Here is a 14,195-nt window from a genome sequence, read left to right as displayed (position 1 = left end):
CTAAACAATATTTGTTAAATCTTTACAGCGCCTCTCTGAACCCCACTAGCGTTGTATTTACACCACAGTTATTTTCCAGATAACCCACAAATTTCTCCCAGTCTTTAATAAATTTTTGATCTTTGGTATATCTGATTTTCCCTGTTAATTTATCCAATTCTGCATATTCTGTCAGTTTTGCTCTCCACTCTTCTACCGTTGGAATTTCCTCCTGCTTCCACTTCTGGGCCAACACAATTCTGGCAGCTGTTGCAGCATACTGGAAAAGTTTGCAGTCCTTTCTTCTGATATCCTTTCCTACAATACCTAATAAAAAAGCTTCTGGCCTTTTCACAAAAGTATATCTTAACATCTTTTTCATCTCATTGTAAATCTCTTCCCAAAAACTTTTAACTTTCTTGCACTCCCACCACTGATGGAAGAATGTCCCTTCTTTATGTTTACATTTCCAGCATTTGTTATCCACCTTATACATCTTTGCCAATTTTACGGGTGACAGGTACCATCTGTAGAGCATTTTCATCATGTTTTCCCTCAATAATGTGCATGCCGTAAATTTTATATTCTCTTTCCACAACCTTTCCCAATCCTCAAGTTGAACATTGTCTCCAAAATCCCTTGCCCACTGTACCATCACCAATTTCACCTCCTCATCCTTCGTGTGCCACTCCAACAGTATTTTATACATTTTTGACAGATTTTTATATTCGTTATTTATTATCTCTTTTTGGAAAGTTGATTCTTTTTCTATATAACCCCTTTCCTTCAGCTCTTTTTTAAACATTTCATTTATCTGAAAATAGTGCAACCAATCATATGTAAACACTTTGACTTGATCGTATGGTTTTATTTTCCACTTCCCTCCTTCGTTGGTTACCATTTCTCCATATTTTCCCCACTTTCCTCTCATATTAATTGTCTTGACGCACATTATTTCTAACGGGGATAGCCAATGCGGGACTTTGGGTTCTAATATGTTTTTATATCTATCCCAGACCTCAATTAGTGCACCTCTGAATATGTGATTTCCAAATCCCTTGTGCACCCTCTTTTTTGTCACACCATAGGTACGCGTGCCACCCAAATTTGTTATTGAACCCTTCCAGATCTAATAGTTCCTTGTTTTCTAACTTTACCCATTCTTTTAACCAGCACAAACATGCTGCCTCGTAATACAGTCTCATGTCTGGTAGGGCGAAGCCACCTCTTTCTTTTGCGTCTGTTAATAACTTAAATTTAATTCTAGGCTTCTTCCCTTCCCAGACGTATCTTGAGATCGCCTTTTGCCATTCTTTGAAAAATTTTGTACCTTTTATTATGGGTATAGTTTGAAATAAAAATAATAACTTAGGAAGCACCATCATTTTTACCATAGATATTCTTCCCCAGAATAATTTCATTCTGGCCCAAACCTCCAGATCTTTCTTTATTTCTTTCCACACGGGGATGTAATTGTATTGGTATAAATCTATATTCTTATTGGAAAGCCAAATTCCCAAATATTTAACCTTTTTTACCACCTCAATCTCCGTTCGTTGTTGTAATAATTCAATCTTATCTCGATCCATGTTTTTAACTATCATTTTGGTCTTTCTCTTATTCAATCTGAATCCTGCTATCTTTCCAAATTGTTCCATCTCATCCAAAATCTCCTTTATACTTTCTATAGGTTCTTCCACAGTCAATACCACATCGTCTGCGAAAGCCTTAACTTTATACTCATTTACACCTAATGTTACCCCTTTAATTTGCCTATTTTGTCTAATTGCATTTAATAAAACTTCCAGGACCACTATAAATAGTAATGGCGAAAGCGGGCATCCCTGCCTTGTTCCTTTAGATATTTTTATATCTTCCGTAATGATGTTATTTACTATCAATCTTGCTTTCTGTTCTGTATAAATTGCCTCTATACCATTAAAGAATTCTTGGCCCACCTCCATGACCTCCAAATTTTTCAACATAAATTCCCAGATTACATTATCGAAAGCTTTCTCCGCGTCCACGAATATTAAGCTTGCTGGTTTATCACACCTATCGGACAAATATTCAATAACATTAACTATATTTCTTATATTGTTTCTTATTTGTCTGCCCGGTAGGAAACCCTCTTGGTCTTTATGTATGATCTTTATTAATATCTTTTTTAATCTCTTAGCTAGAATTCCTGCAAAGATCTTATAGTCTGTATTTAGTAGCGAAATAGGTCTGTAGTTCTTAACTTGGGTCAGGTCCGAGTCTTGTTTTGGGATTATTGTAATAAATGCCTCTTTCCATGTTCCTGGAATGTCCTTTTCTTTTAAGATGTTGTTCATTACTTTGATCAACGGGGCCATCAACGTATCTTTCATTTCTTTGTAATAACTGGAAGTAAACCCATCCGGGCCCGGTGCCTTTCCTCGTTTTAGTTCTTTTATCGCTTCTTCTACTTCTTCTTTGCATATTGGGCCATTCAACTGTTCTTTTTGGTCTGTCGGTATCTTCCTCACCATCTTCTCTTTTAAGTATCTTTCTATTTTCTTCTTCTTATTCCTTTCTTTATTCCTATATAATTGCTTATAAAAGTCCATGAATCCTTTCCTAATTTCTTTCGGATCTGTTGTTTCTTCTCCATTTACCTCAATTTTGCTTATTGTGTTTTGTTCTTTTCTCTTCTTAACCTGCCAAGCAAGCCATTTTCCTGCTTTATTAGCAAACTCAAATTTTTTTTGTCTTAACCTTTTAATGTTCCATTCAACCTCTTTATTTATTAGCATTGCAAATTGGGTTTGGAGAATCTTAATTTCCTGCATTATCTTCTTATTGTTGGGTTTTTTAATCAATTTTTGTTCATTGTTCATAATCTGTCTTAAGATCTCTTTTGTCTTTTTCTCTTTGTTTTTTCTTTTCCACGCGTTCTGCTGGATAAAAAGGCCCCTCATCACTGCCTTACTTGCGTCCCACACCACACTTATTTTTGTCCCTTTATCCATATTGTCCATGAAATATTCAGATAGGTTTTTTGTGTTTTTTCAACGAACTTTTGATCATCCCATAAGTTATCGTTCAACCTCCACCTAAAAGTTCGCTCTTCAAAACCTTTTAACTCCATTTCTATTGGATTGTGGTCTGAGATCACTTTGGCCTGTATTTCGATTTTTTGGATTCTTGGAGTTAGCTCATTCGATACCCATATTTGGTCTATTCTTGACATTGATTGGTTCGGTTCTGAGTGATATGTGAATTGCTTCTCCAATGGGTGCCTGAGTCTCCAGATGTCTATTAAGTTGCAATTCTTAGTCATCGTGAAAAATGTTTTAGGTAACTTCCCTTCTTTGTTCTTCGTTTTTCTTAATCTGTCCATTTCTATTGAGACCACACCGTTCATGTCTCCCATTATTATGATTTTTTGGTCCATATATTCAAATAGTTTCTCCTCCAATAGTCTGAAAAATTCTGTCTTATTCCCATTTGGTGAGTAGATCCCAACAATTATCAATTTTTCACCTTGCCAATTAATTTGAACCATTATGATTCTCCCTTCTTCATCCTTAAATAATTGGTAAGATTCGATTTTATTTTTAATATATAATACAACACCTCTTTTTTTCTCTTTATCCAAGGATATAAATTCATTCCCTAACCTTTTATTAATCAAAATTTTCCTGTGTTTTTTAGCCACGTGCGTTTCTTGTAGGCATATGATGTCTAAATTCTTCTTTTTTAAAATGTGTTCGATCCTGTTCCGTTTTTTCTTATCGTTCATCCCATTTACATTCCAATTCCATAGTTTTAACGTCATTCTTCTTATCACTATTTAAGTTTAAATTTTAACCTTATAGTCTTTCTGTCTCTTCTCCTTCTTCGTCTTCTTCCTCTTCTTCGGATTCTTTCCCGGCCTGTTCTTCTTCTTCACCTGATTCAAGTCAGACTATTTTGTTTAACTGGGTTCCACTATAACTTCAGTAATCTCTCCATCAATGCTGAGCTGGACAAGCGTATTGGCAAGGCAGCTAAGGCAATGGCTTGCCTCTTCAACAAAATATATTTAAGATTGTAATTAAAAGCATTAGTGATCACAGCCCACTTACCACTGATAATTCCTGGCTGGGTAGCTACAAGAGCCTCAGCTTCTTGTAGCTTTTCCCAGTTGGATTCCAAATCTGCCTGCAACTGTTGCTTCTTCTCCAAGAGATCATAGAACTTCCTTCCTGTGAACAGAAATATTTCAGAATTGCCCCTTGAAAAACTATTTCAAATGTCCTTATATCTAGCATATTAGCATAAAATAAATAAAAATCATTTTAAAAACTTGATTATTTCATATAAATACATTGCAGATTGCATATATGAAAGGATGAAGAAGCTAACTGAAATCATTCTGGAAGTATACCAAAGTGGCCCCCACCACAACATTCACTACAGGAGCTTATGAGAAATCATCTTGTCCTGATATAAGGGGATAAGAAACAGACTAATCCTGAAGTCACTGGATATTTATATTCCCATCCACAAATACACCATCTCTGCTTAGATGAGGGAATAAAGGCAATATAGAAATGTAATAAAACAAGATAAAATAATCCATCTGGACAACTAAACCAATCCTCATTACCACAGTTTTTCCTCCTTCCTTCCAATCCCTCTTCATTGTAAACTGTATCTTTTAGATTGTAAAGACTTTTCTGGCTGAAAAGTAAGCTAAAAATTCTTTTAAATAAATAATGAATAATCTACCTTCTGTAGCTTCATAAATTAAAAACACGAAACTCTGGAGTTTCTCATTCTTTTTAATCTATAAGGATTGCCTCCCAATGTGTCAGAGAAAAAGCATGGAAAACAGATGGGAAACTGAAATGAAAGTTACTGAATGTGATATGAATGCAATGCACACAGTGAACTATCAAAAGTGAAGATGGCTGTAAGAGCATTAATTTCAAGGTATAAAATTGCCTAATTGTGCAACTACCAGTAACTCTTTTTTGTGCGAGGGTGTGCAGAATTTAATTTTTGAGACCAAAAAAGTGAACATTTCCTCATAAAGGCTGTGGAAAGTGATAAAATTTGAGAAATACTGACCTGGAGTGAAGAACACTTTTGCTACAAAATGAGTGGTGTTTTAATCAATCAATCATTATTAGTTGTATTTTATTCTGTTTTTATATTGCAAAGGAATCATAGAATTGTAGAGTTGGAATGGACCCCAAGGGTCATCTAGTCCAACCACCTGCATGCAGGAATCTCAACTTGATCATACATGACAGAGGGCCATCAAACCTCTGCTTTAAAACCTCCAAGGAAAGAGAGTCCATTACTTCTCCTTGGAGTCTGTTCCACTGTGAAACAAATCTTACTGTCAGAACATTCTTCCTGATGTTTAGTCAGAATCTCATTTCTTGTAGCTAGAAGTCATTGGTTTGGGCCCTATCTTCTGGAGCAGGAAAAAACAAGCTAGCTCCATCTTCCATGTGACAGTCATTTAGATATTTGAAGATGGCTATCAGATCTTCTCTCAGTCTCATCTTTACCAGGCCAAACATATGCAATTCCTTCAACCATTCTTCATAAGGCTTGGTTAACAGACCATTCAGCATCTTGGTCATCCTTCTCTGTACAAGTTCCAGCTTGTCAAGATCCTTCTTAAATTGTGGTGCCCAGAACTGGACAGGGAACTTCAGGTGTGATCTGACTAAGGCAGAATAGAGCGGGACTATTACTTCCCTTGATTGGAACACTATACCTCTGTTGATGGAGCCTAGAATAGCATTAGGTTTTCTTGCTGCTGCATCACACTTTTGACTCATGTTACCCTTGGGGTTTACTAAGAGCCGTAGATCCTTTTCACATGTACTACTGGCAAGCCAGGTATCCCCCATCTTATATTGGTGCAGCTGGTTATTCCTGCCTGTGCAGAATGTTACATTTGTCCCTATTGTTAGTTAGTTTTGACCCAGATCTCCAATCTGTTAAGGTCATTTTGAACCCCATTCTGTCTTCTGTGGCATTAGCTAGACCTCTCAGTTTGGTCTCATCTGCAAATTTGATTAGCATCCCCTCAATTCCTTCATCCAAGTCATTTATAAAGATGTTGAACAACAACAGTCCCAGGATAGGACCCTGCAGTACCCCACTTGTCACTTTTTTCCAGGCTGATGAGGAATCGTTAAGTTCAGTCAGTCAACCAGCTACAAATCCACCTAACTGTTATCTTGTCCAGTCCACATTTTGCCAGCTTCTCTGCACAAATATCTTGGGGGACTTCATCAAAAGCCTTACTGAAATAAAGATACACTACGTCCATAGTAGTCCTCTGATCTATCAAGCTTGTAACTAAGGAAAAGAATAAGTGAGATTAATCTGGCATGACTTGTTTTTGAGAACCCCATGCTGGATCTTAGTAATCACAGCTTCCCTTTTTAAGTGCTCACAGACCTAAAACTTATCCAAGAACAATGAAAAGGGACTCACTTGATGAACTTCTATTCCTGCTCTTCACATTGATAACAGGGGTCTTGAAACACTGAAGTAATACTATGAATACCATAGTATTATACATCATTATCTACCTACCAGTGGGTGTTTCAATCAGAGCCCTTTCTGAAGCACGGCGTTCAGCATTTTGCATATTGTGCATAGTTTCCTTTAGATCTTGAGTCATGAGTCTTCTTTCCTCAGTGAGCTGCTGTAGTTTATGTTCTACAAAATAATAATGTATGCTGAAAAAACTACACAAAGTATTTTTATGCAATACGTATGTAGTATTAACTGGGTATTTTAACAATAAATATTTACATTTATAATGCTAGTTGCTCAAATTCCATCATACTTGTTATCTCAGTAATCAGAACAGCAGCCTTCTAAGACTCATCAGTATGAATAAGCCATGTTAGTATTTAAGCTCAATTGTACTGAAATGACCTGAAATCCAAAGTAGGTATGTTTTAAAAGTATACCTAACAACATGAAATATTACAGCAAACATACCACTGATACTGCCTGGTTCGGTAGCTGCAAGTGTCTGAGCTTCCTGTAGCTCTTTCCAATTGGATTCCAAGTTGGCCTGTAAACGCTGCTTCTTAACAGCTAATTCAAATAATTCTTTTTCTGTGAACAGAAATGTTTTTGAGTTATGTCTTCAAAAACAATTTCAAGTGTCCTTATTGGTCACAAAGTCACACAAGAAAAATATACTCAAAAACTTAACTATTTCAAAGAAATGGAAAAAAAACTTTCCATCTGTAATTGCAGATTAGGCATTTTAAGGGGTAAAGGCTAAAGGAAATGATTGTGAAATATAGCAAATAAACTTCATGTGAACTTAAGCCTGTTAAAATGTCTACTATATTGGCAGACGTATGCTCTAGAATCTAGGGCATAGATCTGCAAATATGCCTGTGGAGGTGTGGCTCCACCTGTGCTGAGGCACACCTCGCACCCGGGATGCCACAGCGTGCCAAGGAGCCTCATGCCCACTCTCCACGAACTTGTGGCCTCTAGGCTAGCAAACTGGTTATTCCCCTGACCATTTGTCCTCTCACATATTTAGTTACTAGACATAACGCTTGGCTGGAGCATGACCGGGGATGCAGATGTAATCAAGTATCGCGGAACATTTTAGGGAAACACCTGCTAACATGTGTATTTCAGGGAAGTTTTTAATGTGTGATATTTTAGTGTTTTTTTGTTTCTATGGAAGCCGCCCAGAGTGGCCCAGATGGGTGGGGTACAAATAAATTATTATTATTATTATTATTATTATTATTATTATTATTATTATTATTATTATTATTATTATTATTTGATAAGGCTGGAAATGTGCTTAGATGGAAACACGTCATGTTCAGAGTGGTTTCACTACTGTTTCCAATTGTTGACTTCTGCTAATAAAAAGAGGCTCTGCAAGGCTTGCTTTTCAGCTTGCTCCTGCACAGGTCACTTGCATCCCACCTCCCATCATCCTTCGTTATTCCTACATATGCCACCATCACCTCACTCCTAAAACACACAAGAGAACTTGCCAGCCATGGTACTAGGTGATTTCTGATCCTCTCATATCTGTTCACTGGTAATGCTAAGCCAAATTACACTTCAGTAGGAACAAGCAAGCGTGCTGGTGCACATTCAGAAAATGGCAGCCACTTTGGTGCTCCCCTGGTCCTCTTCCTCCTGTGCTACCAGGAGCTAAGCTATGTTTTGGTTTAATGTTCTGTGCAAACCTGGGCTAATAGTTTGTTTCACTTTAGATAAACCATAAACAGTAACCATGGTTTGTACTTGGCTTACTGCTCGTGATTTACTGTTTATGGTTTGCTGCTCAAGGTTTATTTGGGGGAGTCAAACTCCAAGGCCAGATTCACACGTAATTGTAAAGCCAAACTATGGTTTAGTTCTTGGTAGTGCAGAAGCAGGATTGGGAAAGCAACAAATATTTTCTAAATGAAAATGAAAAGTGAAGGGAGGGAGGGAGACTTTGCCACCAGAATAAGACTGTTTCACATACCTCACCCTCCAGCCATAGGAGCCTTCATAGGGGAACAGCTTCTAGAGGAACTGTGACGGGAGAGGGGCTATATTTGCCATTAGGGGGGTGAACTGTTAATTGTTGATTTTTTTTAAAAAAAGTTATATTGTTTATTAGACAATTCAACAATACTACTGTATTTAAAATGTTTGTTTTTATGTGAATCACTTGGAGCACAGATTTTTTGTGGGAAATATGGTACATAAATAAACTGGCATAGAGGTCCAGGACATTTGTGGCAGGAACATCACTCACTTGCTTTAGTTGTTGTATTTTTGTCAACATACATCAGGACAGGAGTACCCAGGGTGGTATAGTGATGTGGCTGTTTACTCTGATAGTGTGATGACAGGACAAGGATATAGTAAGGTTGAAGTTGCATGAATATTCTGGTAGGAGCATCAGATTGGCTCTCCCAATGCGTCCATAAAGCCACAGTCTGGTTATCATCCTGCCTATCCTGATACAGTGTTGCAGCAGCTGCCATTGTGCTGCCCACTCTTGATTAAATGTCTGGTGTTTTTTCAAAAACTATACATCTTTTATTGTCTTCATACCATCAAATTGTTCAAACTGAGCTCTTTCTAAAGTGGAATACTGTTCCTTTAGTTAAATAGTTAATTAAAGTTAAATTAAGTTTAGTTAAATAGAAAAATAGTTAGTGCTATTTTTCTAGAAAAAGTGGTGCCGGAATTCACCATGAACACCTCACTTGTCCTCTTATAATGGCAACTGTGTCTACCTGAGAGGTGCTGGAACTGAGTTTTGATGAGTTCTGGCTGGGAAAAAGCCGTGACCAGTGTTACTTCAAGTCACGCAGTCATGATTGGGCTTGCAATACTGCAGCAATATGCATGCTAGGTGCATTTCAAATACTGTATGTATTTCATTCCATACATACCAACAGGTGGTTCAAATCGAAGTGCTTCAGAGGTACGACGCTGTGCTTTTTGTATACTTGAAACTGTTGCATTTAGGTCTGCAGTCAAATTTCTTCTTTGCTCAACAAGCTCCTGTAATTTATGCTCTAAAAATAATTTCAGATAATTTCATACTCAATTTAAATATATTCTGAAATTACTAAAAACAACAACAGTGCAATTAGTATGTAACATTACAAGCAAATTTTAAATAGTAATATTTAATTTTATATGCTAGTTGAATGATCGAATTACTTCATATTCATAAACACAGTGTGGTCACTTCTAATTTTAATTTTTTAAAAAAAAATATATGTTTTTATAATATATTTTAAAAATCTAATAAATAAAATAATTTATAAAGAAGGAGGTATAAGTCAAGCCATTCATAGTATGAAAAATCACAGAAAACCTACCATTAACACTGCCTGGTTCAGCAGCTGCAAGAGCCTGGGCTGCTTCTAGCTCTTTCTGGTTGGATTCCAACTTTTCCTGCAACAATTCCTTTTTTGCTGACAGTTCATACAATTCAATCTCTGCAAAAAGAAATGGTTTGCAATCATCTATTGAAAACAGTTTAATGTGATCATTCCTTATCAGGTTTGATAAAATCCAAAAGGATAACATGCAGAAGTATTCATAAATGGTAATTTTCTTTAAAAATTACAAATGACTTCTTCATTTGTCAATGACTATTGCAAGACAAAGTGAAGGAGTTAAACAAAATTGATTTGGGAATGTAGCAAAGTAACTTCAAGAGGTTTTAAATCTCTGAGAATCCACCATGATGATCTGTGAGAGAAGTGAAAAGATGGGCTCCTTAGGAAGTCTGAGGGGAGCACAAAGTCCACCCTCTTTCAAGTTAATGTTTTGTTACAGCAGCAGCAGCAGAATGGAATCAGGATGGTTAATGTACGTAGTGTACTTCACATACATATTTATCACTGAAATGAAGGAGGATGGGGAGAAAGTGAGCACTTCCTAGTAAATTATCTGCCAGAAGATAAAATTTGAACAGACCTGAGGGTTTAGACCACCTCTGTCACACCTCTGTTTTAGTGAATTTATTAACTAATAATTAATAATTGTTTATCTACCATTTGCAAACTGCAAAGTTATTAACAAGATTTAAAACTGAATCAGGAACAATGGGAGGATACATGGTTTATGTCTCCTCTTCCTCTGATGTTTACATTGGTGACAGGGGATGCAACTGTCTTGCAACACTTGAGGCAATATGAATACAGTGATATAAACTATATAATATTAATCATTAACTACCAGGGACTTGTTTCAGCTGAGCCCCTTCTGAAACACGTCGTTCAGCATTTTGCATATCATGTATAGTTTCATTTAGATCTGCAGTCAAGTGTCTTCTATGCTCAATGAGCTGCTGTAGTTTATGTTCTACAAAATAATTAAAGAACAACACATTACAAATAATAACGTATGCTTTAAAAACTACACAAAATATTACTATGCAATTGGTATGCAGTATTAACTGGAAATCTTAACTATCAGCATTTGCATTTATAGTGCTAGCTACTCAAATTAAGTCATACACCTTATCTCAGTAATAAGAGCAGCTTTCAAAGACTCATCAATATTAAACAATATTACATGGTAAGATGTATATGAAGAAACTGTTTCAGAGAGACTGAATTGTAACATCATTATTCTTAACAAGAAACCTATTCTGATAAGTATCGATAAATATGGTTTCTAAAACCTGGCTTTTATGATGATTAAACTTTTATTTTTAACCACAATACATTTGTATACAAACAAGCAATGGCCCTTATTGACATGATGTAGCATATTAGAATATGCAAGTCTTATAGGAAAAAACAATCCTCTACACTCACACAAAGCACCATTAAAATTGAACATAATCTTAACTGTAAGAAATACCTTAAATGCACATTTTAAATTTACATTTTAAAACTGTAGCTGATAACATGAGAAACCACAGCAAACATACCGCTGATACTGCCTGGTTCAGCAACTGCAAGAGCCTGAGCTTCCTGGAGCTCTTTCCAATTGGATTCCAAGTTGGCCTGTAAACGCTGCTTCTTAACAGCTAGTTCAAATACTTCTCTTTCTGTGAACAGAAATGTATTTTAGTTATCCTTTGGGGGGAAAAATTCAAGCATCCTTATTTAGTCACAAAAGCTTGTAATACAGTGGTACCTCGGGTTAAGAACTTAATTCGTTCTGGAGGTCTGTTCTTAACCTGAAACTGTTCTTAACCTGAAGCACCACTTTTGCTAATGGGGCCTCCTGCTGCCGCTGCGACACCGCTGCACGATTGCTGTTCTCATCCTGAAGCAAAGTTCTTAACCCGAGGTAATATTTCTGGGTTAGCGGAGTCTGTAACCTGAAGTGTATGTAACCCGAGGCACCACTGTACAAAGAAAGATTCTCAAAAGCTGCCTTATTTCAAAAAAATGATAAATCAACTTTTTCATCATATGAATATTTATTGATCCTCTTCACCCCACCCACAAGGGAGCCCCTCAAATCCAGCATAAAATTGTAAGTTACATATGTGCCTGCCTTCTCCTCCACCATGTCAGTAAAGAAGCTAAAGCAGCAGTTGGTGGACAGGCTGCAGTGCAGTGAAAGCAGCCTGAGAATGGAAGCACTGCTAGACCTCCTGGTCAGCCTCTACACTGAGTGCAGCCATGACTCATTGCTCCAGAGGGAAAGGCTCACCTCAGACTTTGAGTGGGAATGGACTTCCTAAATATTGAGAGTGACGTGGAAGAGTTCCTCATAAACAGCACCTGGTCCGGCTATTAGGAGTCAACATCTACCTTACCATTGGCAGTAGGCCTGAGAGCCCTACCATCTCCACCAGTGCCTACTACCCAGTTCAGCATTAGATTGAACTGGCTTAACCATGGGAATTATGTGTACTTTAATGAACTGAACAAAGTGAAAGAATGTGAGTCATGGGGGCGTAGGGAGTGTGTGTATGAACTTAACAGTGCTTAGCTTATTTTTTTTAGTTGCCCTTTTGATAATGTTATCATTGTTTTATAGATTATAAATGCCATATAGATTTGTTAATCATATAATATGTATTTTGCTATAATTGTGAAGTTTAGCTTAATTTTTAGTTGTTTTTTAGATTGTAACTATTTCACTGATGATTTCTTAATTCTCTGCTGTAGTGCAATCCATGCAGGATGGAAAGGTGTCTCCTCTCTCTGACAGCCACAGTGACGATCGGGCTTGCAACACTGAAGCAGGTGCATTTCAAAAACTATTTATCTTTCATACCATACATACCTGCAGGTGCTTCAAGTGCAGCTCTTTGTGAAGCACGGCGTTGTGTTTTTTTAATATTGTATACTGTTGCTTTTAGTTCTGCAGTCAGTTTCTTTCTTTGCTCAGCAAGCTCCTGTAGTTTATGCTCTAAAAATAATTTCACACTATATCAGACCAAACTTTGATATACATTAATGAAGCATTAAGTATCTAAAAGTGTATAATGGTTGCTTGCAAGTTTGATAAATCATAGCAAACCTACCACTGACACTGCCTGGTTCAGCAGCTGCAAGAGCCTGGGCTTCTTCTAGCTCTTTCTGGTTGGCTTCCAACATTTCCTGCAACATTTCCTTCTTAATTGATAAACTGTACAATACCATTTCTGCAAAGAGAAATTTGGAATCATTTTTGGAATCATTTTTGAAAACAGTTTAAAAGGCAAAAAGTATTCATAAATTATATTTTTATTATAAATAACGTCTTCATATTCCCTGTGTTCTGGGACTATAGCAAAGTAGCTGTAAGAAGTTTTAGCTTTCTGAGAATCCACTATGATCTATGACATATATCTGAAAAGATGGACCCCAAAGTCCAAGTTGAGCACAATGTGCTCCTCTGCCCCCTGCAGCTAATGCTTTGTTTATCTGTCATATTTCTTTCAATAAGAAAGAGGAGGCTGTGCACAAATCCTCTTTGAGAGCCAGTGTGGTGTAGGGGTTAAGAGCGGTAGACTCGTAATCTGGTGAACCGGGTTCGCGTCTCCGCTCCTCCACATGCAGCTGCTGAAGTCTCTCTGAAGTCTCTCAGCCCCACTCACCTCACAGAGTGTTTGTTGTGGGGGAGGAAGGGAAAGGAGAATGTTAGGCGCTTTGAGACTCCTTCGGGTAATGATAAAGCGGGATATCAAATCCAAACTCTTCTTCTCTTGTATTCCTCACCCGAACTCTCCTTAAGCTTCAAAGTGGCTAACAAAAATTCTTCCGGGAACAGTGGAAAGATGCTAAATTTATGTCTCATTGTATCTCCACATTGATGACAGCGGCACAACTGTCTTGCAACAAAACAATTATTTGCCTACCAATAGGTGGTTCCTGCTGAGTCCTTTCTGCAGCACGACGTTCAGCTTTTTTAACATCATGCACAGTTTCCCTTAGATCTGCAATCAAGTGCTTTCTTTGCTCAGTGAGCAGCTGCAGTTTATGTTCTAAAAAATAATTACAGGCCAATTCATAATAAAGTAATAATATATGTTGAAAAAACTTCTCAAAATACAACGATGCAATTGATATGTTAACACTATCTGGAAATTTTAAAAATTAAAATTTGCATTTATAATGCTAGTTGTTCAAATTACTTTATATACATTATATACATCTCACTAATCAAAAAATTGTAATTATCTAAAGCAATGGTTCCCAATTGGTGGTCCATGGAACCCAGAGGGTCCACAGACCCTTAACATAACAAGAACTACCATAGGGACATCGGAATTTTCAAAAGTA

At 37.0% G+C, this 14,195-nt stretch overlaps 1 protein-coding gene across 8 annotated transcripts in view; it reads right to left on the bottom strand.

Annotated features, from left to right (window-relative positions):
• The window catches only part of CCDC7 (coiled-coil domain containing 7), a 160,993-nt gene that overhangs the window by 49,456 nt on the left and 97,342 nt on the right, over positions 1–14,195 (bottom strand). For 6 of the 8 annotated variants that reach the window (XM_081163417.1, XM_081163416.1, XM_081163414.1 and 3 more), the window contains 10 exons: positions 13,772–13,897; positions 12,956–13,075; positions 12,715–12,840; positions 11,402–11,521; positions 10,702–10,827; positions 9,837–9,956; positions 9,402–9,527; positions 6,964–7,083; positions 6,550–6,675; positions 4,071–4,190 (listed from right to left, as the gene is read on the bottom strand). In XM_081163417.1, coding sequence (XP_081019543.1) covers positions 4,071–4,190; positions 6,550–6,675; positions 6,964–7,083; positions 9,402–9,527; positions 9,837–9,956; positions 10,702–10,827; positions 11,402–11,521; positions 12,715–12,840; positions 12,956–13,075; positions 13,772–13,897 — 1,230 coding nt within the window. The remainder of the gene's footprint in view (positions 1–4,070; positions 4,191–6,549; positions 6,676–6,963; positions 7,084–9,401; positions 9,528–9,836; positions 9,957–10,701; positions 10,828–11,401; positions 11,522–12,714; positions 12,841–12,955; positions 13,076–13,771; positions 13,898–14,195) is intronic. The other 2 variants (XM_081163415.1, XM_081163418.1) reach the window with 2 other exon arrangements.

This window comes from Podarcis bocagei (assembly GCF_964188305.1).
Source record: "Podarcis bocagei genome assembly, chromosome: 12".
NCBI classification, from domain to species: Eukaryota; Metazoa; Chordata; class Lepidosauria; order Squamata; family Lacertidae; genus Podarcis; species Podarcis bocagei.
This window is presented reverse-complemented; position numbering and strand designations above follow the sequence as displayed.